General features: G+C 39.8%; 4 protein-coding genes across 6 annotated transcripts; 2 read left to right on the forward strand and 2 right to left on the reverse strand.

Annotated features, from left to right (window-relative positions):
- Positions 1-1,502: 1,502 nt before the first annotated feature.
- Positions 1,503-8,106, reverse strand: wee1 (WEE1 G2 checkpoint kinase). Its single transcript, XM_044016377.1, has 10 exons — positions 7,059-8,106; positions 6,215-6,423; positions 5,832-5,892; positions 5,490-5,662; positions 5,085-5,353; positions 4,254-4,343; positions 4,028-4,113; positions 3,764-3,934; positions 3,322-3,467; positions 1,503-2,691 (listed from the first exon to the last, which is right to left on the reverse strand). Exons 1-10 carry the CDS (start codon positions 7,545-7,547, stop codon positions 2,535-2,537), a joined length of 1,851 nt encoding a protein of 616 aa, XP_043872312.1. The 5' UTR covers positions 7,548-8,106; the 3' UTR covers positions 1,503-2,534.
- Positions 8,107-8,541: 435 nt separating this feature from the next.
- Positions 8,542-18,350, reverse strand: znf143b (zinc finger protein 143b). Of its 3 annotated transcripts, XM_044016373.1 has the most exons (15): positions 18,157-18,350; positions 16,386-16,498; positions 15,960-16,148; positions 15,730-15,810; positions 15,204-15,400; positions 14,842-14,910; positions 14,644-14,760; positions 14,390-14,465; positions 14,042-14,167; positions 12,592-12,771; positions 12,153-12,380; positions 11,324-11,472; positions 10,623-10,787; positions 9,852-9,968; positions 8,542-8,900 (listed from the first exon to the last, which is right to left on the reverse strand). In XM_044016373.1, the coding sequence occupies exons 2-15, from the start codon at positions 16,489-16,491 to the stop codon at positions 8,817-8,819; spliced, it is 1,884 nt and encodes a 627-aa protein (XP_043872308.1). In that variant the 5' UTR covers positions 16,492-16,498; positions 18,157-18,350; the 3' UTR covers positions 8,542-8,816. The 3 variants fall into 3 exon arrangements, with proteins under 3 accessions (XP_043872308.1, XP_043872309.1, XP_043872307.1); XM_044016374.1 differs by lacking the exon at positions 18,157-18,350 and having other exon boundaries at positions 16,386-17,086; XM_044016372.1 differs by lacking the exon at positions 18,157-18,350 and having other exon boundaries at positions 10,635-10,787.
- A 1,932-nt stretch (positions 18,351-20,282) lies between these two features.
- Positions 20,283-22,702, forward strand: LOC122761199 (nuclear receptor-interacting protein 3-like). The gene is made up of 7 exons (XM_044016375.1): positions 20,283-20,560; positions 20,947-21,114; positions 21,208-21,290; positions 21,382-21,521; positions 21,613-21,665; positions 21,776-21,864; positions 22,164-22,702. The coding sequence occupies exons 1-7, from the start codon at positions 20,405-20,407 to the stop codon at positions 22,192-22,194; spliced, it is 720 nt and encodes a 239-aa protein (XP_043872310.1). The 5' UTR covers positions 20,283-20,404; the 3' UTR covers positions 22,195-22,702.
- A 443-nt stretch (positions 22,703-23,145) lies between these two features.
- On the forward strand, positions 23,146-26,596 carry cunh11orf16 (chromosome unknown C11orf16 homolog). The gene is made up of 7 exons (XM_044016369.1): positions 23,146-23,186; positions 23,803-24,016; positions 24,492-24,854; positions 25,374-25,501; positions 25,598-25,751; positions 26,234-26,468; positions 26,586-26,596. The coding sequence occupies exons 2-7, from the start codon at positions 23,810-23,812 to the stop codon at positions 26,594-26,596; spliced, it is 1,098 nt and encodes a 365-aa protein (XP_043872304.1). The 5' UTR covers positions 23,146-23,186; positions 23,803-23,809.
- The last annotated feature ends 87 nt before the right edge of the window (positions 26,597-26,683 follow it).

Consider the following 26,683-nt stretch of genomic DNA (forward strand, 5'->3'; position numbering starts at 1 on the left):
CCAATGAAAGGCACATCTCTGGGGGACAGGGCAGCTTTAAAGAGAAGAGTTTGACAGACAAGTGAGTGATACACATCAAAAGACACACAATTGCATTATAACAGGACTAATGACTAAAATAAAGAAATAGAGCTAGACAACAGTCTGATATACATACTGCTTGAGAAAAAACATAATCCTCAAGATAAAGATCAAGAACATAAACCTAACAATGATTAATCATCCATTTCTGCAAAGCAATGTCTCACTAACATTACATAATAATAACTGTAAGCTGTAACACCTGCAAACTATAACTTTATAGCAAGCTAAAAATAACACTGTAAGTTGGACACTCAAGTCTACTCATAGTATTATTTGAAAACAAAGGTTCACTAGCTCAATGTCCTTCAAGAAATTCAACCAATGGCCTGCATTTCGTGTCTCAATTATAATCACGGGCGATAAAAATTATTTTTATATATATATTATTTATTTACATAATTTTTTTAAGCCTCGGGCCGGCCCACAAATATGCGTAGGCCCAGCAGGCATTGCCCAGTACGCCCGATGGCCAGTCCATGCCTGGTTTCCACTCGGCACAACTCTAAATGGTTTGGTTGGTGTTCCAACCATTATAATATAGTATTATAATATATAGTACCTCCTCAACATGGTTGGAGTCATCACTGCACAGCTGCCAGGACTTCATTTTATATGCAGTACACACAAACTAGTGACTTGTAAAGCAGATGTTTTCAGTGTACAGAATCATTAGAATCATTTAAAGGTTCTTGTTCAGTACTTCCTGCATGACTGGAGCATAGACTGTGACAGTCACTGAACTGAAATACAGTGGCTGTGGTTATGACACAGCTCGCCGCTCGCAATCACAGGCTTTCAGCAGTGCTGTCTCTAAACACAGATCTACAGTTCAGCATTCATCGGTTTAATTCTTGTGTCAGACTTCTTGCTCATGCCTCTTCCCGTGACGGCACTCTGAGTGGCCGGCAGTCCAACATTACGTGTCATTCAGCATAGTATCAGCTGTTAATCTCCAACAAATAACACGGAAAAGTCTAAAATCTCAATATTTAACAGAGGAGTCTGGTGTATCAATGTGTTGGACAACAAATGCATGAAATTCATTTTTGTATGACTTGATACATTAGCTATTGTGTTCAATGTACCTTATATTTCAATAACACACTGAATTAGTCATATCAACATAGAAATCCTCAAATAACAGTTTGATTTGTGTGATGATTAAAGCTCAAAGTAATTACTGAAAATGTCTATTTTGAGATTTTTTTTGTAATTAACCCAATTGCCTTACCTTTAAAAACTGCAAAACTGAAGAAATAGGGGTGGCATAGGCACTATGAAATCTCTGATTTAGGGACCATGCCACAATAAGAATTACACAATTCAACCTTACACCAGCCACTGCTGTCGACTTACTTAAAATATGTGCAGAGCAACTACTCATCCAGTTTTATACGATCATCACAGTGAGCAGAACATAAAGTGAAGAGGATTTATTAAAAGAACTATGTACATGTTACAACAAACCTTTTTGAGTTAGAGTTTATAACAGAGATGAATACTTCTCTCTAAATGAAGGCAAGCCTTGAGGGAATGAGAGGGATTGGGTACAGGGTGATGATTGTTGTAATGCTACAAGGCGGGGTTGGCAGCACCATTCAGTGGGGGAAATCAAAACCTGTCTTCTATTCACACAAATGAATAGAAGACCAGATGGATTATTTTCCTAAAACTGCATGAATTTTTTTTCCACCCAAGCAGAAAAATAAAACCCATTAGACAAGGAAAGGTGGGGTAGACTCCTCCTACTTAAAAATAAGAGCCAATGACCTCCAGAGTGATCTGACCTGAAACTGGCCAAACCCCAGAACATACAAAACATCAATAGCAGCATCAATTACTCTTTATCTTGAAAATGTGGCAGGTTCCACATTTTGCCTACAAAGTGCTTGATTACAAACAGAAATAGTCAGTTCCGATACCCAGCATCAGGCATTTGACAGGCAGTAAGGTGCACAAGGCGACGGCAAGTACATTCACACTGAAGAGAGCTTCACTGCAGCTTTGATCTGCTGCCAACAGGCTTCGGCTTCGTCTTGAGGGAAGTGCAAGGACAGACGCAGAGACTAACGTCTATGCCAACTTATGGAATGACATAGAGTAAAGGTAGGGCAACTACCTTTTGAGGAACAAGTTCTTTTTCCCCAGACTCAAGTTCCTCAGCAAAAGGTCAAAACTACATTGGCAATGAAAGTCTCTTGAGTTCAGGTTCAGTGTTGCAAACTGTCTATTGTCCCAACAGTGCTGAAGAGCTCAACGCTGTGACCGACACAAAAGAAAAAATAGTGGTCCTGTCACAACGGAGCAAAGTCTCAGTAGACAGTGAGGCTGAAGTCTATTGAGTTCAGGTTCAGTGTGGCAACTGTACATTGTCCAAACATGGCTGAACAGCTCAGCGCTGTGACCGACCAGAAAGAAACAAAATGGTCCTGTCACAATGGAACAAAGTCTCAATAAATGGTGAGGCTGAGCGAACGATTCATCTTCTTTCCGATGAGTCTGGAGGTTCTGGAATTGGACTGGACTGTGGAGCGGGTCAGGACCCTGTCAGTGGACAAAACCTTCTCCTCTGCTGCAGCCCTGGCCATCTGGGCCTTTTTCAGCTCCCTGAGAAGGACAGAGAAATACAGGTTAATACTTTTTATTTATTTATTTTAAATAGAGCTGTGGATAATCATCCTCTACAAAGCTTGGTTTTTTATGTCTATAGAGCTCAAATGTCAGTGAGTTTTTGTGAATAGATTAAAAGGTGCAGCAAAAAATGAATAGGACCAGTGCTGGATCCAACCTGTGCAATTTAAATCCACAGAGATGAACCAATATGTCACAAAACTTGTTAAGACTGAATATATACCACTTTTGTAAGTCGCTTTGGATAAAAGCGTCTGCTAAATGACATGTAATGTAATGTAATATATCAATATGTCCTTATAACGCCCCCAGCATGGGGGGAAAACTATTGTTCCCTGCCAAAGCTAAATCTTTGTCTATTGCTGCAGTAAGCACCTCACTTCCTCCTATATCACCTCACATTTGGTGAAAGTAGCATTTTTAGTCACCAACAACAGCCTAACCACGCAAGCAGAGAAAAACACCTCTTTGTTGAGTTTTAACAAATTACTTAAACAAATGTCTCTTTTCTCCTAAATTTACTTGCAGTGTAATGAGACCAAGACCCAGGTCACATACAGTGGTAACAGCATATAGCTTTGCTGGGAACTTTTCAAGAATACTTACTTTTGTAGCAGTGCATTCTTGAACTTCTCGGCACTGAGTTCGGCTCTGAGCTGGTCTGCACTCATTCTGGCAGCAGTGAGGAGTACCGGGTGTTTGATGAGGTCAGCCGCTGATGGTCTTCTGGTTGGGTCAGGGTGGATCATGAGCTAAAACCCAAGAAATCATAAGTCAATAAAAGTGATTCCACAAGTATAGTTAATGTTTCTAAAAATGAAATGAAATTGTTTTTCTAACAATTAAAAAAAGCTCACTGATTTTTCAGCTTCATAAATGTGAACATCTTCTGGTTTATTTGGCCCCATGTAATAAAGAATTCATAATATTGGTTCGTGGAAAAAAAGATTTTCTGATGTTATACGGACCAAACAACTACTCGAGAAAATAAAATACCGATAGTTGCAGCCCTATTCAGAACAAACATGATAACAGTGATGATTATTACCTTCAGAAGACTGATAAACTCAGGTGAAAGAACTTGAGGGATGTTGGGCAGTTTTCCCTGTCGGATTTCATGCCACTTGTCTCCATTTGTGGGAAGAGGCTCAGCCCCAGAGGCGCTGACAACAGTCAGAGCCAGAGCAAAGATGTCTGCTTTTGTCAGATCACTGTAATTCTAAAAGATAACAGAACATGGAGAGATTAGAGACGTTGTGTAAATGTGTGCTTGTTTACACATGCAGTCTTTGTTTAGAATAGAAGCACAAACCTCTTGCAAAACTTCATTGGCCAGGTATCTGCTGTCACCCTCCTCCACCTGTGGATTGTTCACTCTTGTCACAAGACCAAGATCACCTGAGGAAGGAGCACAGACAAAAAAGGTTCGAGATGAAATTATACTACTCCTGTAAGCACATATTATCACCACTAAACTACATAAATACAAGACCAAATGCAGAATTAATTCATACAAGAACCGAGAAAAATCTGCATACCAATTTTGTAGACAACACTGGTGGTTGGGCCATCATCATCATCACAATCATCACAGCTTGGTACAGATTTGCGAGAAATAAAGATGTTGCCTGGGAACAAAATAGGTAAAACGTTCATTAGTCATATTTACTTACATGTAGTCACAGACCATTTTAAATGATGGTTATAACACAAAAATCAGAAGAGAATATATGTCCTAGGTGAATCAGTGTAAAAAAACAATTTGGACCCAAAGACATTTAAAGGCGACATAGACCGAAAGCTCCAATTCATGGTGCTTTTGTGTGTGTATCTGCGTCACTACCTCATATATGAAACCTTTAAAGTTTCAGAATAGTTCAGCCACTGCTGAGAAAATAGGGTTTTATTGTTTCCCTGGGCTCTGCAAAGCAAAAAGGCACTTCCGTTTGCTGATGATGTCATCAGGAAACCTCACCACTCCTCTCACCACTGTAATTCCTCCTGGTGCGGGCACTAGTCCGGGCACATCCGGTTGTGTCCATTCAACCGCAGAAGAAGAACTACTCTTGTTGTAGCTGCTGAGCATATCGGTTGACAACATGTCTTTGAAAAAAAAGATGAGTTTGCTCTGTTCTGGGTTGTAGTAAACAATGCCAGACGCTCCACGGGCTCCCCCATCAATGAGCAAACAAACGCTCAGTGGATATTTTTCATATTTGATGGGAATGCCCTGCTACATCTCCATGTAGACCTCCATAACTAACATATATGTGCGATGCGAGCATTCGATGTCACCTTAAACTTCACAATATATGATTCAATCTAACCGTTTCTGACACAATACATCTTTTGCATTCATAAGTACTCACTGGGCTTGATGTCCATGTGTACGAGCAATGTTGAGTGAATATATTTGAGCCCCTGTGCGACTTGAAGCAGTAGATCTTTCAGCTCCAGCTGTGATGGGTAGCTGAGTTGCCTATAGTTCTCTGCAATGACGTCAGACAGTGTGCCACCGCTGCAGTACTCGTTCTGAATAAGCATGTGGTCGTTCTCGGCCCAGGCTGAGTAGTAACGCACCACATGTGGATGTTGGCCCAGCACAGCATGGGCGTATACTTCTCGCAAGGCGTTCTGCCTATGGAAGGGGAGCAATTTGTTTTAATTATTTTTTTTAAGTAAAAAGGAGGTTTATACAGAAGTCAACCATCATTGCAAAATTCACAATAAAATCTCAACGTGTCTTTTTCCATATTGTTATAAATTCAACTTACTCGTCTACTGATCCCGCCAAAGGTTTCTTTGACCTCTTGACAGCATAGATGCAACCATCAAGTCTTTTCACACACTTGAACACAGCTCCAAACTCCCCACAACCAATCTTCTCTAGTTCAAGGAACTCCGATTCGTACCGGGACATCATGTTGCTTTCCATCATGGTGAGCCTCTGCAAGTAGAAGCGGTTTATTACCATCATTGGAAAAAAATAAAAAATCTCCAATGCAAGTGATAATTAAGTTTTTGGCAAGTAAACAAACAATATTAAAGTCTGTATTTGCACACATTATTTAAGTAGTGTATGCAAATAAATGGAATCCCAAAAAACATTCAAATACCTTTGAGGGTGGAAGGAATTCCTCTTCACCATCACTTGCTTCCATGTCTTCTCCACAAGAGCTATAAGATCAAACACAATAGTGAGTGTTTCTGTACAGCAGGGGGCAGCATTGAGCACATCAGAAGCACATGGCAGATAGGTAGTAACCATGAGGTCTTGGTTCCAAGCCAAGACTCCTGTTCCTAGTCAACGGCTTTAACGAATCTGGTTATTATAACAATGGGTTAATACATCTGATTAACTGATGCATCATTGCAGTAATAACAAGGTGTAACCAACTGGACACCAACAGAACACTGTCTGAAACCTAGAAAATATGTGGGTATTTTCACACATTCTAAACTACCAGTCTCAAAAAAAGAAAACATCTGATCAACATACTCATTCCAGTGTGCCCGCTTTCTGTTGACTCTCTGCTGTGTGACTGACTGGATGAGGAGGGAGTCAGGGGTGAATGGGTTAAAGTTGACCAGAGGTGCCTGATGTCTCCTGCTGCTGTCTGCGATTGGCTTTCCTGAGGACTCCACATTCTTGAACAGGGAAACTCTCCTGCTGGAGGATCCGAGGGTCCTGGCTCTGGACAGCAAACTCTGGAAAAAATACATGTTTTATTCATTCGAGAGCAGAATTGGGGACACATTGATTTCATCCCAGCACTTGACAAGAAATCCAATTGCAAACAACCCTGGTTAATGTAATTACTGTAATTCTGAAATTGTCTGTCTCATGCAGATAAATTAAAGTCCAGGTGAACAAGTCTGACCACACAGAGTTGTGCAACTAGTAGTCCTACAGAAAGTAGGTCACTGGGTCGTTAACTGACACAGCAGGTAATTCAAAAAGATTCATATGCATAAAAAAAAACACCACCTGAAATGATTCAAGCTATTAAAAAGACTTAACACATTTTAATGTTAGCTTGAAACAAGAGTAACGGCTACTTGAGAATGCATACAATTCTGTACGCAGTTTCATTTAATTATTCTGGATATACCGGCATACCATGTGTGCATATACGACAGACATTTGACGAAATTACAAACAAATTGAAGTTTATATTATAAACTGAAACGTAACCGACTAATTATCGATAGCTCACATTAGCAATAATAGCTAAGCTTGTTTACGTGGTCTGCTAACGCTGAAGAATTGCAGATTCAACCACTAAAATGTCGAAAAGATTGTATCATTTTTACAGAAAGAACATGTACAGACAAGTACCCACCTTCGGCGTGTGCGGGGTGTCGAAGAGTCTGAGTTTTCGAAAGGTTTTGTGCGGAGGAGTGTCTGGACAGTCTGGGATCGGAGAGCTGGAGCCTTCTCCGCCGTCCTGTACGTAGGACCGCTCCGGTGAACCACTGTACAGTTGGGACGTTTTCCTCGGTGATGGTGAGCAGGTAGTTGAGATAACACTAGCGGGGGACCGCTGGTGAGACGGTGACCCGAAACCCTCCTCGTCCCACAGTTCAACTTCGTCGTCCTCAACAGACCGAGTCAGAGGGCTGCTGCCGTCATCCAGGAGCTTTTCGCCGGGATCCCGTCGCACGGGCATCGGGGAATCCAGCTCGGTGAAGCCGGACTCTCCACCGGTGCTGTTGTTAACATCCTCAATAGGCTCGTCCTCTCCATCGCTTGACGTGAATAATAACTTCTGGCGAATTGGTCGAGGCTTTGGGGACGGTGATCCATGTCGTTGACGGCTGTAGCTGGACATTTTCAGGATTTAAACCCCAGCTTCTTCGACGGGAGAAAACACGCGGTTTGGCTTCCACTAATGTTGCAGTGGGGTTGTCCGTAAAAAGCACAAAGTATCCAACGCTTAACTACCTTTTAAATAAGGTACTTGCTTCAAATGTATCCAACAAGGTTTAACAATAAAAGTTTGTTAACATCACAGAAGAAAAGTTTACGTGTCCACGAGCTCCTACACGCCCATCAGCGGTGAGAAATGGCACTGGAGTTAGCTTGCCTTCAACGTCCCAGCAACGTCCGGAACTTTCCGATCAACTGTTGAGTCCGAATCTTGTATCAGTATCCGTCACCAACGTCTCAATTGTTCGCCGACTCAGAATTACGTCCAAACCAATGTTTACACATAAACTTTGTCGGTAAAGAACTAGCAACTTCTTCCCATCACGCGCGTGGCAGAAGACTTCCCGCGACCGTTGATCACAGGACCAGAGGGAGCCAATGGCGAAGCGTCTAGGAAGTTTGAAAGATGGGCGTTCCAGAAAGTACCGTGGAGACGTTACGTCAACGATTGCTCAGCACAATATGGCGCGAGCTGCGACAACGCTACCATTTATACCGACATCAAGGAGCCGCGTGACGTAATATTTATAAGACAAACGTTGACTCCGCCCCTTTGTTTCGAAACGGCTCAGTCGAGCTTAAAATAGTGACTAAATGATTATCTACAGTGGATGCAATTTAAAACCACCACAGCAAATTGTAATAAACTGCGTGACAACAATGTTTTACATATTACTTACCCCACTATCCCTTTGGGTGACTAATATATTTCGTTCACATTTTAATATATTAATTTGATAAAAATACACAAAATTCATTGTGACAAGATACATACACTAGTAAGTCAACCTAGCCATGACATTAAAAATAATCATAATAGTATTAAACTTAGGTATAGGTGAACAGGGTTTTAGGGAAATCCTGAGTTTAAAATGATTTTCAATCAAGTCAATTAATTACACTAAATTTTTTTTATTAGAAATAGCATTAGCTGTACACTGCACTGTACACTGTGCATCATAAACATTAGAAAGCATTTGCTCCTCTCCCATTTTATTGACTGAGGGACAAATTAGCATAGCGGAACTCCAGTTATCAAAATACTATTTACACATAAAAGCAAAGTTCTTCTGTGGAAAAAAAAACATGGTGGAAGACTTAATTTTAGACTCTTCTTGATATAATCCATTGACATGGTTTTGATCCTTAATCACAGTTCAAAATGATTCCATTAATCATCCAGGCCTGGTGACTCTCCTTGTTGTATTCTTGATGCTATTCTGATGGCTTCCTCCAGCGAAGGCTGATCACTGAGCTACAAAGAGATGGAAAACAATGTGTATTACACAAAACACTGATTGACTGACACACTGGTAACTAATGTTAGCTGACTAAAAAGGCTGATTAAATCTATTCACTCTACAACCCCTTTGAAAGTCACATGATAAATGAAAAGCAGGAATCAGAACTGGAACCTCTGCTGTAAACAAAGCCTCTCGGGGGTTTGAGGCCTAAATACTTACATTGTTTAAATTTAACATTATAGCAAGTAGTTAAACCAATTTGCTTTTGAATTGTTAATACACAGATCTTTCATGTAGACTCTGTTTGATGAAGGGGACAAACACTGTTTGTCATTACAGTCATGTTGTGGCCCCGCCAATGAAAAACAATGACCCTGCTGTAAAGAAAATTCCAATAATTTCCTTCTGCTTTTGCTGATTAACTTTAATATTGGCCACAAAGCAGAAAAAAAACAAACAACTGTAAATTATATCAATCCAGCGATGGCTTCCTTTTCAGGAACAGTGGATTACAAATGGAAATAGTGTTAGTTTCAGTTTAGTTTTCTTAATTAGATGTACCAGCAGGAAGCCATCCACACCTACAGCCATTCAACTAAACCCCACCTACCTTTGATTTGTAATCAAGTGTTACAGCAAATAGCAACAGGGTGGGATCAGGGGTGTGATTATGTATGTGGGGGTGTGGGTTTTACTCGTAAATCTTGGCTGAAAAGCCTGTCAGTATCACATGAATCCCCTGTCAGTATCACATGACTCTCCTGTCAGCATCACATGAACAAGAAAACTACTATTTTGACCAAAAAAATACAAAGACATTTCTAGGATGAATAGTTCACAGTTGACATTGTCCCAGCATGGAGAGGGAAATGTTCTTGTTTTCTTCGTCATTAACTGAACAAATTCACAGATTTGAACTCACACCACCATTCTATATACTCCTATGGGTTTATTCTACCAACCTGCACAGCAATGTGAGTGCCATTGGAGGTGGCCAGTAACGTGACAGGATGATCTTGACTGTAGCCTGCCTCCTCCACAGATTGGAATGAGGCCATGTCGGGTGTCATGATGGCCACCTATGAGAGACAGATATTGCACTCAAATCAACAAACCCCTTTGTTGTGGGATGAAAAATCAATTAATCAATGCCTAAAATTTGAAACTGACAGATGACTGTCACAGTTGTGTTGTGGGTGTTTTTAAGTGCATAGGTAGTGAATTCATAGTCAGAATGGTCCAGAAAGATTTCCTCAAGCAAAGGTCTGGAACATCACAATGCTTAATAATATTTCCCTCTGCACTTTGTGTGCACGGACCCTTACGAAAGATATGGTAAAGGTTTGATTGATTCTTTATTTTTTTCCTTCTCTCGTCTCTCACTAGAGTGTGCCTCACTCACTGACCAGTCCTCAATGCACATCCAAATTCACGGCTATGACTGGCCGAGTCGTGTCATGCGACAATTTAAATGGTCTGTATTTCTTGAGCCTTTGGTGCATAAATGCTAGAAAAGCTGTGCTAGTTAAAATACAAAAAAACATAATAAAAACCCGACAATTATGAATGATTTATTGAAAAAGGTCTGGATTGGACTATTATCGACCTCTAGTCTAATGTGTAGCAAAGTAAAGTAAATTGCGTGTACAAAAAGTGTACAAATTAAACAACAGAGAAACGGACAAAGAACTGACGTTATTTTAACTTTTTTGTACAGTCAACACAGAACTCACACAGTTGTGTACCTGTTCATCTGAGCCATCTGTTGTTACCATGGTGACTGAGTGAGCCCCTTGCATTGCCAGCTCATGGGCAGGAATGGTTATAGTTGTGCCTTCTTGGGTTACCATGGTGATTGTGCCACCCATGGCTTGCAAGTCCGCTTCCGAGATACTGACCTGACATGAGACACAATTCACTGTACATTTGGCCAGTGATCTACATCACATATCTGTTCCAACGATGTGTCTTCAGTTATCCTTGGTATGATGTTCATCGTTATAATCATGCCATCAAAATACAATGATAAAAGTTGTCTGTTATAGAACACAAAATATTTACAAAGTACTTCTACCGATAATTAGTATAGGATTCAAAGAACAAAAAGGGCATTTATTGCATTTTAAAAAGGCAATAAAAATTGAGTTAAAAAAGACATATATTGCAATGTGAGCCAAAATGATTTACGAAGACCAATTGAGAGCCTCTGAATCTGACTCTGCCCGATGATCTCAAACTGAGGATCAGTAAGTAAGGTACAAAAAATCCATGGAGCGCCTATTATGAGGATCTAAAAATATATTCTAAAACATAGATGATTAAACAGGAGTGATGTGCTTCGTTCTGGTTAAAGCTTGGCAGATACATTTATGTTATCTGTTGTCCAAGTACAGTTGTGCTGAAGTGTATTCACCAGTGAGCTGTATTCTTTTACCTGCTGTTGTGTCCCATCTTCCTGTTTCACCAAGGCAACATGTTGCTGACTAACCATGTCAGTGCTCTCCACTGGAGCCTGCTCTGAGCCGGAGTCCTCTCCCCCAACCACTGTTGTTGTATAGTTGCAATTTGGATCATCAATTGCATCTGAATTAACATTAACAAAGTTTCTGTTAGTGTTGTTTGTTTATTACCAGTTTGGGAGTTGTTCACTCACCTCACTTACATTTCCCTTTCTAGTACTTGTTCTAACAGCACTCTAGTTGTTGTCATGCATTAGAGTTAATGTTTTTAATCCTAGGGTGTTCACATTTTTATCTGTTAGGTCTTAACCAAGGTCATGTGTTGAGATTAGGGATGGGAATCGGTATCAGTAAATATCTGTATCTGTCTGATACTGGTCAAAATCACTGGATCGGATGTTTATTTCTTCTTTTTGGAAAAACAATATTTGTTACACAGTTGGAAAACTACAATATGTCTTTGAACTGATTCAGCACAAATGTGTTAACAGCTTCAGCATAAAGGTGTAAAATGACTGTATCAGTATCAGTAGATACTCGAGTTTGATATATCGATATCAGTAACCAAAAAAGTAGTATTGTCCCATCCCATCCATTCAAACCTTGGATATACTACTAGAATTAATTAAAAAAAAATACAGTTTACAGATTATTATATATTGTTTGTCAATTAACTTATCAATTAGTTACTTGATGTGATGAAAAACTGTTGCAGTTCTACATTCACTTTATTCAGTTTGATGTAATCTTACTCAACTCAGATTTAAGCACAAAACCTGTGTGTTTTTGTGTCCTTACACTGACCTGCCGGTGGTTCAAAGTACGCCTCCTGCTCCTCCTCGATAGGCTCGGTGTCGTTGTGGGTTGTGCGTTTGTGCATGGCAAGTGTGGAAATCTGTTTGTAGGTTTTCCCACAGTGGTTGCAGTTGTAAGGTTTGCAGGGTGTATGAACAACATGGTGTTTGTAAAGGCTGGAATATTCTGTGAACCGCTTCTCACACCCAGGCACTGTGCACACATATGGTTTCTCTCCTAGAGAAGCAGGAAAGCAGTCACACAATGAAATTGAACAATAAGAAATGGTAAAAACTTTGTTATGCCTTTTTTTTACAGCGACCCAAGCACAAATATGCAAGTAATAAGTTAATAAGTTTTAGGCAAATTAATTAATGTTTAACTTTCAGCCTGTGGCTGCAGGCTTACTATGACACACACAATGAAGTCACAGTATGAAGTAACTCACCGGTGTGAATCCTCATATGGTTCTTGTAGTTGGTTGCACTAGCAAAGGACCGCCCACAGGTCGGCTCAGAGCAGTAGTATGGCCGCTCCCCAGTGTGTGTTCGGATATGAACTTTGCGGATATTAGACGTGGTGAACGACCTGCCACAGCCATCTACAGGACATTTAAAAGGCTTCTCTCCTGCACAGCAAGAAATTCAATGTCAGGTGTTGATGAGTCATCATTGCAGTTTAAAATGCATATAAAGATTCTTTATTGCTGCAGTGTGGGCTGATATGCTTTAGGTGTTTAAAAGGAAAATTTCAATCAATCAATCCTCAATTCAATCCTGCTGTGACCAGCTTTAGGTGTGAAAAAGAATATCATATAACTGTGAGATGATGTCAAAATTGCAGAAAGAAATGATCTTTTAAATGCTTTCCATCTATCAGACCATAACTCTATATATAGATCAAATGGATTATATCAAAAACATATAAAAGCATTTTCACTTATGTTTCTCATAATGACCATATGTCTGAAAACTCCAGCACAGCAGTTACACCGGGGACATTTTCTTTCCTCACTGCATCTGATTAAAAATTCACAGTGATGAGCCAATCCTGGCCATGTATCACTATTGGCATATTTCCACTGCCTCTACTCGCCTCGCCACGGCACGATTAGGTCACATCTCCACTAAAAAAAAGTACCTACTTAATGTGGGTCATCACTGCACGGCTAAGTGAAAACTTTTAGTCAGGAGTGAACAGACTCCTGTAGTTGTTGGAGATTAACCCACGTTTTTAGGATTGTTAAGTAGTTTTAACTTATCTACAATTCAATTTTTGTCCACACGTCTGCGGAGCACAGCCTCCTACTCCACAGACTACAGCGGCAGGGTCTGTGATGCCACTCGTGATCGCCGGCACTGTCCTTAAATACATCCGACTCCACTGTTAAATATAGAGATTTCCCTGGTAGTTGTTAAAGATTAAACCATGTTTTTAGGATTGTTAAATAGTTTTAAGCGATCTACAGTTCGGTGCTGTTCAGCTTGATTTGTGTGTGGGATGTCTCCTTCTGTGACGGCACTCTGGCCAGTCAGTGGCAGGCAGCCTGACCAATCATCGCATAGTACCTACTCAGCACGCTTTTGGAACCTCGTCTGAACAGGTACCAAAAATCTGGTACCAGGTACTGTACTAGTGGAAACGCTACTTAAACCATGCTATAGTGAGGCGAGGCGAGTAGAGCTGGTAGAAAAGTGCGCCATATCTGTGTGGTTTCAAATATCAGGGGGTGCACCACTCTGGTCTATTCATTTACACCAAAGTAAAAGTACTTTAAATAGTAATGTAAAGTCAGGTACCTCAGGCCAAGTTAATAGCAGTCACCACTGACTGTAGCAAAATACACTTAACTATGACATACATGTCTTTGTGGTTTATTCTCACGTCTGTATGAGTACCTGTATGAGTCCTTGTGTGCTTCTGAAGGTCACCAGAGGTTTTGAAGGACTTGCAGCAGTTCAGTTCCTGACATCTATATGGCTTTTCCCCTGTGTGTGTGCGTGAGTGACTCTTCAATCCATACCCTTAAATTGCCATAAAAACAGATATTCACATTTATTTTTAGGTCAACAGCACTTAGTCACATGGACTTTTTTATGTCATTATTCACCTAGTTCAATGAGAACATTGCGGTAAACAAGTAAAGATCTCCAAAGGACATGATGAACATAAATCACTAGTATGTAGACACATAACAACAATTGCATAAAGATAAGTCAGACAAATAATCCAGTCTCCACTGCTACCTGTTGCAAATTTCTTTCCACAGCCACGGAAGTCACAGACATATGGTTTGTCTCCAGTGTGCGAGCGTTCATGTACCTGTAAGAATCACAACCAAACTGTGTAAGGATAAAAAAAAAAAAGGCTACTACCCACATCATGGGAATATACATGTGGGTGAATAGTATCTTTGAACAATTACATGGTTTAGTATGGACAAGTAAGGAAACACAGCAGAACATCAACATATAAACGCAACCACATCTCCCACACTCACCTTGAGATGGTGGGCAGTTGTGTAGAGCTTTCCACAGCCCTCATATTCACAACGGAATGACTTCTCTCCTACATTCGAGACTCTTGCTGGCCTGTTGTCTTGACCCTGTAACACAATCTAAAAGGAGCAGTAAAAAGTTTTTGATATCGAATGTAGAGTAAGATATAAAGTTATGAAAGAAAAAATATGACACTCTACCCTCATGTGAACGCCATTGTCTGCTTCCACTCTGCCGTATGATCCTAGAGGGTTTTCGATATTCTCTACCTGATAGAGAGGAAAAGGATACTTCCTGTTACAGTGTCTAATGTCAGAATTATGAACCTTCACAATCAATAGAAGTCAGACACACAGGTATGTTGTCTGAATCTGAAAACATTTTTACATGATAAACCCTGAAGAATAAATTTCCACATCAAACCCATACCAGTAAATGTCAAAATACAAACACTTTGGAATGCAAAAGAGAACTATTTGTAATCACATATACAGCTAGTGTTCTGAATTGTACTATTTGTTTATTATTAAATCAAGGCATAATGCTGTAGTAGTATGTTTACCTTGGTGGTGTACTGTTCCAACACACTGATAGTCTCGTGGTCTATGGCAGCGGCATCAGCCTGGAGGTCTGCAATGGTTCCATCAGCCTGGATGGCCAGGATGGTGTTGGGCTGGGGCATGTGCACCGTGTGCTGGATGTAGGCTGTACTGCCATCCTCCAGCTGCACTTCCTGGAGGCCACCCTGGTCATATGTTTCTGCACAGTAACAAGATTTTCTTGATTTTCAAGTGTAGTAAGCTATCACTGAAAACGTTAGCTAATATTGATGAATAATTATTTTAAATCCATTCTTTAAATTTGTATGAACATTGAATAACAAATTACACAGCAAACACTGAGGAAATTTCAAAAATGTTTAATCTAAAACTCTGTGAGTTGCATTTGACGTAAGATGTGCTATGGGTTTATAAACACAATCCAATGCCAAAAAGGATTTTTACAAACAATAATTACTCAGTGAATGTAAAGGGGTGTTATGGAAAAGAAATAGCACAAGAAAGACATTTTTGCATATAATTATTTACCTTTGGGTGTGTGTATGTAGGCTGTTGTTCCATCCTCTAGCTGAACTGCCTGTCCATCTTCAAGCTGTAAACTGTCACCCCCTACATAGAAAAATCAAATGAGGCACTTTGACTATATAATAAAGAATAATTGCTTTTCTGTACTTAGTTACAAATGCTTGCAGTCCTGTAACAATACAGCGTAATGCCGAAAAGAAAAACAAATAATCCTTATCTGCGATAAGTTTTACCTGCTTTAGGCATTGACACATGCCGAACATAGGCAGCAGAGCCGTCCTCCAGTTGGATCACCTGGCCATCCATGAGCTGCCCATCAGAAAAAGAAGCTTTGGACTCATGTTGGATGTATGCAGTGGATCCATCTGCAAGAGTAACAGCCTGCAGGCTCACAGTGTCCATGTTCTCCATCTGATCACCATCTGCGGAATAACATGACAATAAGAAGATGTTAACAGTCAGTTTAGGCAATAAGAGGACCAGAACAGACAGGTCATTTCTATTATAGTAGACTAGACATTATGATACTTATTTTTGTGGCATAACATCATAATTTAAATTGGCCTGCTGTTCATCCTAGGCAGTGTTGTAGTCTAACATTGACACTGACATTATGGGTGACCAACAGTTACTGATCAAAGTTCAGTGTTGGGTCTCACCTCCGACTGCCACAGCCTCTGCCAGACAGAGTGTGACCGGCTGCCCATCTGCATCATGAAACTCTGCCATTCCCTGCGAGTCCCGATTTATCTGAGCCAAGAGCATGCTTCAGCTGTTGGAGTAAAACACACAAAACACACATTTACAACAGCCAAGTCAGATACACACTGGCTGAAAAGAGGAAGTACAGAACATGAATATGACAGAGGTAGTCATCCATTCACGCATTGGTTTATGTTACTAATAATATGTACGAACATATTACTTCCATGCCATAAGGACAACGTTCTAATCACAAACTTAACTTTAGAGCTTTGACAATGGGATAATTTATTAATGAAGAATTGATTTATACTCCGATGGTTTCATTTTAAAAGGATAGGACAAGATGAACAAGAAATCTGATGTACGCTGCAAAACACCACCAAATGTAAACGCCTACCAGTAGAAGACATCTGTCAGGAGATGTATCAGCTTACTTAAGGTTTGGGACTGTAATGCAGCCAGGTTTTTGATTGAGGGTAATCAGTTTATTTTAGTGCTTACTCTTTACTTATTTTATTAATGTTTGTCAAATGTCATTTTTACAAATTAATTTGCTAATTTAATTATCAATGTATTAACATATCCCCAGGAGTGTGTTTAATATATTGGACACTCTAAATTGACTGTAGGTTTGAGAGTGGATGGTTGTATCTATGAGGCCCTGTGATGGACTGGCAACCTGTCCAGGGTGTACCCCGCCTTTGGGATTGGCAACAGCGCCCCTGCAACCCCCATGTGGAGGATAACATGGTAGAAGATGAATTAATGAATATTACAGTAAAAAATCAAAAAAAAACATAGAATTATATTTTTAAAGTGGTGTGGTGCTTGAATTCAAGTACTGAAACAACCAACCCAGGGCCCCTCATCCTGTCAGTAACCTTGGCTATGACACATAACACAATTTCTATTAAATTACATTTTAGTGTAATAAGTTTTAAAACTAAGTTTTGGGAACCTGTGTGTCAAGTTGTCAGTTGTAATGCAACCGTGTTTACATTGCTTACTCGGCTGCAATTATGTCGTTTGCGTAAGCTTTTCCTCATGTAGATTCGTTTTAATTCATTTGAACTGAATCAGCTCTGACGAGACTGACGCTGTTTGCTTTTTGGCGCTTGTTGACTTGTTGGGGCAAGGGCTAGCTAGTTAGCTAGCTCTATTTGAGCAGCACAACTGTGACCTACCACGAATGTCGCAGTTAAATTAAAAACACAACAAGCGTGATGATGAACCGAGTGTTATGATACGGAAACGGTCTAAGTAGAGCACCGACTGCTCGTATTAGCTAATAACCAACGCGCTGTCAAACCGGAGCTAGCATGTTAGCCACCTTGATAACAGTGGTGGTATATACACCAAAAAGCTCTATTAGGACTCTTTGACGGTTATCATTGGACTATTTCCATGAATTGCCATGTCAACACGCGCACGGCTATTTAATGTGAAGTTTGAGCTGGTTGTGTGACAGCCAAGGCAGTTAGCTAGCTGATTCAATGAAGCTACAATCCGTGAAACTAGCAACGCAGTTCGGAAACAAGACCTGGGAACTGAGCTAAGAAACGATAACATAAGCATTTTGACACGATGACTGTCTCTCTCTTTTGTGGTAAAACGGTATTTTTCAGGCGTCTTTAAAGTTCCTGTCGCAGTCAGCCACACACCCCTCCTCACAGAGATGGCTGTGGGAATAATGCACACTGGGTAAAAACCAATTTATAAACTAACCTCCGAAAAATTTCCAACAATTCCTCCTGTTCGACCACCATGCACCAGTGCAGGAAACGCTCAGTGACGCCAGAACGCCCGGAACATGTACACCAGTACAATCCTCCGATCTGTACGGCCCGCCTATCCGCACACCAATAACTGTGGTTGGCCCGAGTGTCAGATACTTAAAGCCTATTGGTCAAATCCTATGTCTGTCTTTGAAGATTCTGCGCTTGCATTGCGTTATTCATGTCCCCGGGCCCCTACCAGACGCCATTCCGCGTCAATTTTCGTATTGTTTCAGGGTTTAAACTGGAAAAGCAAAGCGTCATCATAGAAAAGAAACAATTAATCTTTAACACAGGGCGACCGCTGTCTATCGATGTGTATTCACCATCTCTGTGTGTCGCAGGATGCGGTTATGCTTAATTTTTCTGCGACGTAAACAGCGACGTGTGAGGAGATTTTCGGCGTCCATCTTGAAAACAAGGTGATATGGGAAAAACAGAGGCAATGTGGGCAATGGAGTGAAGAGATGTATGGCTGACATCTGTCTGACAGTGACCCAAACAGAGACCAGCCAGTTTCATTCCTCGTCCTTTACACCAACTGATACAGAACAGTATGCACGTTTCACCTCTTACATTACGTGTACATACCTTGACAATTGATGACACAAATTTCTGGATTAAATTGTATTAACAAATGAATAGTTCTGGTTTTCAAACAAACGACTTTTGGTGACTTTAGCTCATGTCTTATCAGAGAAGATGTAGAACTGTGGCATTTTCTGTTTATATTTCTTACCCATTTCCCCCTAAAGTAAAATAATAATATCTGCTATTTACACTGTAAATTACTTGCTACACAAGCTCACAGTTGACCCATGTTCTTATGTCGCTGTATTCTGGTCTGAGATACACAATTTGTTATCTCTGAAAATAGACAATATACCTCAGTTTACCTACAATTATATCATTATTTTATATGATCAGAGTGGATTCCAGAGTATGTGACACTGGTAACTTGGTGATTTTATTAGGTAAAAGCCATAGTCACTCATGTCAGTGAAAAGGAAACCCACCATCATTCACAGCCTACTTATTTTACGTATTTAAGTATTTCATGTTATTAAAAATAATCGATAAAAAACAACAGTAAGGCCATAAGACTGTTCATGTGTCTGTCTCATTCTCTGCTCATATAATTCTAGCCTTGCTCCTTTGTGCTCCTTTTTTATATTTACTTTAATTTTATTTTATTTTATTTCCGTATCATGTTCATGTAGGGGATGACCCAACTTAATTCCCACTGCAGTTGTTTAGGCATGTTTTACCTAGTAATTCATTCAAAATAAAGTTTTTTGGGGGCAGTTTACTGTCACTGCACCCCAAAATAATCTGAGTAGATTGTATTTGTTTGTCCATTACACTAAGAAACAACTATTTCAATATGGTCATTATTTCAGGAAGAAGTCACCACTGTCTTATTTTATTCCCCAATCAGACCATATTTCAAGCCATACTGCGATTTCTCTTCCACAATTTGTTCTGTCTGGATTTCCTATTTGAAAAGTATCATTAAACTAACAAAAAACAAATCATATCTCACACACACTCAGTCAGGATATTTATCTTTTTTCTTTTCTCATGGGGTTAGGTTAGTCACGATTCATGAAAGAGACACATGGAAGCTGCATCAAGCACAACTAAACACGCCAAAGCAGACAAGTTGACATCGGAGGTTCTTATCAAAATAAAAGCTCAAATTTAATACGGGAAAAAAGTAAAAGCATTTTTACAATTTCCTATGGTTTCCCAAAATAAAACAATTGTCTCCAATGCCTCTGTATGTTTACATAATCTTTTATTTTCTTCCCTTTTTACTCTTACTTACTTATTGTTGTTTAACTTGATGTAAAGTGTTACGTTGCACTTGCCTATACACATTTATTTGTATCGTAAAAATTCATAAATAAACTGACAGATAAATAAATAAAGGATAATACATCAGTTTTCAAGTTCTGGTGATTTTTATAGCACATTATTATTATTGCATGGCGATGACATTCCCCTGTAGTGAGTTTTATTCTTTAATGTAACCAGAAGACATGGATGCTGGTATCTGTCTGACTTGACCACAGGTACAGTATGACGAGGGCGTGTCTCCTCTCCTCCGCTGGATCCATCACATCGTCACACATCACCGGGGAGATTTCCCACCAGGCTCAGTAGTAAACACGCGAGTCGTGAGCGGGATAAACCTCATGCTCTCTGCAGGGATGCGGCCGGAGATGCGACAGGACGCTGCGGACATGAGGCAGCAGAGGAGGCTGAAACAAGCGATCCAATTCCTCCATAAAGACTCCGCTGATCTGCTTCCTCTTGATGGACTCATGATGCTCGGGACGTCTAAACAAGGGGTATGGTGGTGTAGGACCATAGTGATACTATAACAGCTGCATCGTTAGGTATTAATGTACTGTATCTTCATATTTTTACACATGCTTTTAGAAATCGTCATCATCATCCTAATAGCTGCAAACAAACCACACAATCTCAGGACTGTAGGAGAACTTGGGATAATGACTCAAGGTTTTTAAAGTATTTGACATGTGATGAAGATGATGGCTGAAGAATACCCTAACTTTTATGGGTAGTTTATGCTAACCCTTAAAACAACTTGTTTAAAAACAATGATGACAACTACAACTACACAATCCTTAATGAATGATCATCTGTCATCACACTGACATTGTCCTTGGTCAAGTTTTCTAACTGTGCTTGTGTTGTTTTTGTTTTACTGCAGCAGCCACACCATATCCTGCAGAAGCGCCTGCTGGAGGCCAAGCTGGGAAGGATGAACATGTGTGGAGTAAAAGCAAACAGCGGAGTGGTGCTTCTGAGCTGTAGCCGTCTGAATTCACGTGAAGATGATGAAGAAATGGAGGAAGATTTCATTCACGTGCCCTGTACAGTGAGTTACAGTTACAGTTATACTAGTTAATACTGTTAATACTGTTTTTTTTTCCATTGCTGGGGGTTTCATACACATATTTCATCTGTTCAGTGCCTGGGACAGGACGTGAATGTGCTGATAGACACAAGCTGCACTCTGAACTTGATGTCCTCGCTGACTGTGGAGAGATTAGGGTGAGTTGATTGTCATAGTCATCATGTATTCACAGACATTAGTTAATTTGCAGTGTCTTGTTAGTGGCTGACATCTTTGCTTCTCTCAAAGCTTGAAAGAACTGGCCGTGGAGAACAAAATGGAGACAAGTGTCTTTCCGTTTCAAAGTAAACTCTGCATTCATGGTCACATCAAGGAGCTCAGCCTGACCATCGGACAGCTCAGGATAATGTGCTCATTTGCCATATTGGGTAAGGCTGAGGAATAATGAAACTTGAGCTGGTGATTACAAGACAATTCAAATATTCATATTATTTTTCCATAAATGACATCTCTTTACAGAATGTGACATGCCACTGATGTCACTGGGAAACAAGACACTTAAGTCCCTCAAGGTAAACCACCGATTTCCACTTCAGTGCGGTCGAAACACAAAGATAATTCACAAACTTGAGCAGAATAAGCCATATGTGCTGTATGTGATGGGTTGTCTTTTGTCTTTTAGTGTGTAATTGACACTGAAAAGCAGACGTTAGTGTTTGGGACAGCTGTGAGAGAGCAAGTTCAGTTTGCTAAAACCCCACTCAGTGAAAGGTAATGTAATGCTTGTATTAACTTTAGCCTCCTTACTTAATTAAATTGAGTATTTTTCCTTTTATATTTTAAGTACATTTACCTATGTAAGAGTATGAATGAACTGTATATTGCTACTTAACTTAAATTAAATATACTTAATATACTGTTTTGTTAGTACATTATTTTAAATTAGCATGTATACATTTTTGGCATATACTGTTTCACTTAAAATACTAAATCTAAACACGTCATTTTCACTTCTTCTTTTCTTTTCTTGTTCTTTTTCTGCTCCCTCTTTTCTTTTTTTGGTGCAACAGCTCCTCGGACATCAGAGACCTGAGATACTGATCTTACCACCACCAAACCACAAAGTGACCAAAAGCAATAGAAAACCTCTTTACCTTTTAAACAAGATGCCTTGTTGGCGTTCTCATTTTCTTTGTTTTCTCCTTTTCAGGCAATCAAAAGGAGACTAAAATTACTTATTTTGACATGAAGACACCACAGGTTCTTCACATCGCACTGGCAGTGAATAGCAGACTTTTAGCCAATAGTATGATGTTGTATTAGCTGCCCCTACAGTAGAGGTTTATATTGTGTTGTAGACGTGTGTGATAGAAAACTCTTTAATCCTATATTTAAATCTGAAATCAGTATTTGAGAATAATCTATACTGCACACAGGACAGTCGCTTATCTACTGTATTTTATAATGTTGTAAATGTATTTTCTAGTTTTAAGAGATGTGTTTGCATTACCGCCTTTCACCGTTTACAGGATAGTGATCCTCGTGACATGTTTTTATCATGTGACTGTAGCAAATACAAATACAAATACATATCTGAATAAAAAAATAAACCCCAAACGATGTGATTTGAGTGTTTTTGTGTGATTTTGTGCCGGAGAATCAAATGCATACCGTAAAATACAGCATGCGTCTAACATAAGTCACCTCTGTGCTAATTTATATATTTAAGAGCTATTTATAAAACTAGGACAGCTAAAGGAAGAGTGACACAATTAAAGCTGTTAATGAGAGGCGAATCAGAGGAGGGTTAGTAAAGCACCAACATGGATCAATGTTATTTCTCAATCCGGGATTAGAAGCAGATTGAATGATTCAACTGATATTTGACTGCAACATAACAAAGCTACTGTGACGTGACGGGGGTGTTTGGTAACGGACTCTGTTGGTCAGCTGACCTGCAGACAATCAGCCCCTCCAGTGGCCAGTGGGAATAGTGACTCAGTGCTGAGTGTGTCTCTATGGTAACCGTCATAAACAGTGAGATGAAGTTGTCGTCTGCAGCTGACAGTGGACAGTGATACAAAAAAGAACGTGTAGGTAATGTCCTAAGTCTTTTATCATGTGTTCATTTGAAGTTCAGAGGAAATGTCAAGAGCAGAACTGTGTTTTTAGCTTCTTTTCCTTTATTGTTTGTGACAGAAAAGCAGCTTATTGATACATTTCCAGTCATAAAATAAGAAAAAAGATATTTACTCAGGTACTGTATTTGTTTACTTTACACAGTGATCTATAAGAACAAATAAATGATGTTCTAAAGTATGTTTTATGTGTCAATCATTAAAAACCAGTAATATACATTACACATTTCAAGGGTTTAATTGAAGCTTGCATTGGCCATGTGACTTATCTCTTATAAAGTAGGTGAACTTTTTGTTTAAAACAATTAGAGCAAGCTTACAGAACTTGGAAAATCCACTTTTGTCACTTTGACTGTAATAATGTTTGGTGTTTGTTGTGAGGTCCATGCGGTCTAACCAAATACCCTGGATAAACCTTTCTGTAAAATTGTACACCATGTTGAAACTGTACAGAGAGAATTTTGTTTCATCATCTCTCAAACAAAAACAAGCATTAATGTTTATAATGCTCATTTATTTTTTTAGTTACTTAAAATTTAAATATAAATATTTAAATCATAAATTATTTCAGTTCCAGGATGACATCCAGGCAGACGGCAGCCTCTGAGGCTGCACTCGTCCCACTGCTTGTGGGCAAAGAAATCTACAACATCACTTTTGTCCTGGACATCTCAGAGAGCATGAGAGCTTCTCTGGGGTCAGTGAAACGCCTGCTGATCCAGACACTGCTGACTAAAGCTTCACTCAGGAACTCTCTCTTCAACATCATGACCTTCTCAAATAAGGTGAGGAAAACTCGTTAGATTGGGAAAAAAACAGCAAACTTGAGAGACAAATGAATTGAGTTCCTTCAAACTTAAGTTTGCAAGTTATATGAAGACAACTTGCTTAGTCATTTTGAAAGCTTAAAAGTTTGTTTTGTCAGTTTAGCCTTCTGTATAAACATGGTACGCAAAATAGTGGCCTAATATAAACGGCTTCTAAGGCTATACAAAATAAATGATTAATATTTTAAAGCTATTATACACTTATATAACAAACTTGTAGGCAGTGAATTCAATTTATGACAATAACGCCTCCTCCACGGTTACATGTTTTGATATGTGGCCTGAAGTTGATATCCTTCCATGAACCAAATCATTCATTGTTCCCGGTGAAACTGTGTGAAGCACCTGTTACTAATGGCTTGTATGAAAAGTTAGTGATGTCATATTTTGCAGAGATAACATGTCATTTAAATGAGAACGTACACGTCTGCAGGTGAACTGCTGGTCCCACCACATGCTCCCCTGTGCTCCTGACACAGTGTACACAGCTCTGTCCTGGATTCACTCCATCAGCTGCAGCCCGGGCAGGGATCTCCTGGCCGCTCTGAGTTTGGCCCTCACTGACCCAGCCTGTCATGCTGTGCACCTGATCACCACAGCTCTCCCTGACCAGCCACAGTCAGTGCTGAGAGCCCTGCCCACTCTAGCAGCCGGGAAGCCTGTGAACATTTTTTTCCTGCTGGATTCAGATGGTCAGTTGGACATGGACACCAAAGATTACCTGCAGTTCTTCACTCATGCCACAAGAGGAAGCTGTTATTTGATTGTAGGCAGTCCAATTGGGAAAGTGGGGAAGGTATGAAATGATAATTATTATTTACAATAGAGGTCTCTAAGAACACACAAATGATACCTTATAAAGTCAGAGTTTCCCCTTAGCAACAACTGGCCGGAAGTTTTACTGGAAGTGATGCTCCTAGTGATGGGAGGTCTGACTCTTTTCAAAGATTTGGTTCTTTTTGGCTCCCTTAGATGAGCCGGCTCTTCCGGCTCTTCATTTAGTATCATTCAAAGCCTTCTATTTTTGCCTAATTTAGCAATTATGAATGGTTTGTGTGAACAATTTTCATTTTGTGTTTTTTTTTAATGCATCTTTTTCCTTTCTTTTAACTGAACACAGAACCACAGTAAACTAATCAAATAAATAAAGTTAACATTATGCATTAACATTATGACACCTTCCTTCATAGCCAAGGAGTGCATTAAAAGATTAAAACCACTTCCCGCTAACTTAATACCATGACATGTCAACAAATTCAGCTTCACTTGTCTTGGAAATGGTGCTACACAGTGTTTAGATGTATCTCCACTGTAGGTGATTCCTCTGTATGTTGCTGAGAACCAATCATCAGTGCCAACCTTCTCTCCAGTCATGTCCTGCTGTCCATTCACTTCAGTCACAATCCCACAGCAGCACAACAACACACCTTCACCTCTGCTCAGGTTGGTTTCCTGTCTGACAATCGGGTTTCGTGTATCATTCAGCAATATGGATACAGTGACATTGATGTAATGCATCAGGTGTTTATGACCCCTCAGGTGCAGTGTGGGTAATTCTGTTCAGCCGCTCACCTCCTGCATGTTGTCTGGACAAACACTGGGCAGTTCAGAGTTTTTCCCTGGATCCCGTGTGCTGGCAAGGAGGGAGGTGGACGGCCTGTATCACATGGGCACCGTTATACAGCCAGTTCAGGTGAAAGTCAATGAATTATACAATGAAATGAACCAGTAGATGAACAAATGATAGCGAATTAAACTTCAAAAGAATATGATTACATATGGTCTGTACGTATTTAGACAGTGACACAATTTTAGTAGTTTAAGTTACTTCACAGTGGATGTGGGGGTTAACAATCTCAATGAGAGAGGGAAGGTGTTTACATTCCAAGAGGTATTATGGGAGAAGATCACCAGACATCAGTCCAAATGGTTTCATGTTAAACTGGCTGAGTTAGATAAGTTTTGAATTAAAAAAAAAGCCCAAAACAAAGAAGAAGGTGGCTGTAATAGAGGCCCGCATTGCAGAACACAGTGAAATTCAATGTCTGTTTACATTTATTTTTATTCCACCAGCAGAAAAAAATGTGTATATTAGAAGAAAAGTTTAAAAACTGTAGACCAACTGTATATCATCATTTCAAATGACATTACTTGTTCCCACCTGTCCATTCTCAGGGCCCCACGGGAGTTTGGGTTGTTGAATTTGACCATCCATTGCAGGCAAATTGGGGGTTTGCCGCCTCCCAGAGACAGTTGGTTTGCGCACTTGACATGGTAAACCACCACATCAGGCATCAGACTCACTGTCTCCTACCTGGAGATGCTGTCCTGTCACCATGGGAACCAAACCTGAGAAGATATGGGCCGGGGAGAGTGATAGCAGCTACAGGCCGCATAGTTGGCTTTGGAGGTATAAAAAAAACAAAAAACAGCAGTTATAGATCATTAAAGATACCATTCCTTCAAGTAAATACTTCTATTGTGGTTTTTACTTAATGAATAATGAAAAATCCGAGATTTTCTATAGATCAGAAGTAATTCAAGCTTATACTGTTCATATATATTACAAATTCTTTAACTCTATTCAGGCAGAATTAACTTACAAGGAGGTAGAGAATGAAATAT

The sequence above is a fragment of the Solea senegalensis genome, unplaced genomic scaffold, assembly GCF_019176455.1.
Source record: "Solea senegalensis isolate Sse05_10M unplaced genomic scaffold, IFAPA_SoseM_1 scf7180000014414, whole genome shotgun sequence".
NCBI lineage: Eukaryota > Metazoa > Chordata > Actinopteri > Pleuronectiformes > Soleidae > Solea > Solea senegalensis.

Coding starts and splice junctions, on each gene's coding strand:
- znf143b (XM_044016373.1), bottom strand. CDS start 16,491: ATGCTCTTGGCTCAGATAAATCGGGACTCGCAGGGAATGGCAGAGTTT. Junction 14,168..14,389: donor TGGAAAGAAATTTGCAACAG/GTAGCAGTGGAG, acceptor TGGCAATTTAAG/GGTATGGATTGAAGAGTCAC. Junction 8,901..9,851: donor GCACTCACATTGCTGTGCAG/GTTGGTAGAATA, acceptor ATCTCTTTGTAG/CTCAGTGATCAGCCTTCGCT.
- wee1 (XM_044016377.1), bottom strand. CDS start 7,547: ATGTCCAGCTACAGCCGTCAACGACATGGATCACCGTCCCCAAAGCCT. Junction 5,893..6,214: donor AAGCGGGCACACTGGAATGA/GTATGTTGATCA, acceptor TTGATCTTATAG/CTCTTGTGGAGAAGACATGG. Junction 3,468..3,763: donor AGTTTATCAGTCTTCTGAAG/GTAATAATCATC, acceptor CTTGGGTTTTAG/CTCATGATCCACCCTGACCC.
- LOC122761199 (XM_044016375.1), top strand. CDS start 20,405: ATGCTCTCTGCAGGGATGCGGCCGGAGATGCGACAGGACGCTGCGGAC. Junction 21,291..21,381: donor CTGACTGTGGAGAGATTAGG/GTGAGTTGATTG, acceptor CTTCTCTCAAAG/CTTGAAAGAACTGGCCGTGG. Junction 21,666..21,775: donor AGACACTTAAGTCCCTCAAG/GTAAACCACCGA, acceptor TTTGTCTTTTAG/TGTGTAATTGACACTGAAAA.
- cunh11orf16 (XM_044016369.1), top strand. CDS start 23,810: ATGACATCCAGGCAGACGGCAGCCTCTGAGGCTGCACTCGTCCCACTG. Junction 25,502..25,597: donor ACACCTTCACCTCTGCTCAG/GTTGGTTTCCTG, acceptor ATGACCCCTCAG/GTGCAGTGTGGGTAATTCTG. Junction 25,752..26,233: donor CCGTTATACAGCCAGTTCAG/GTGAAAGTCAAT, acceptor GTCCATTCTCAG/GGCCCCACGGGAGTTTGGGT.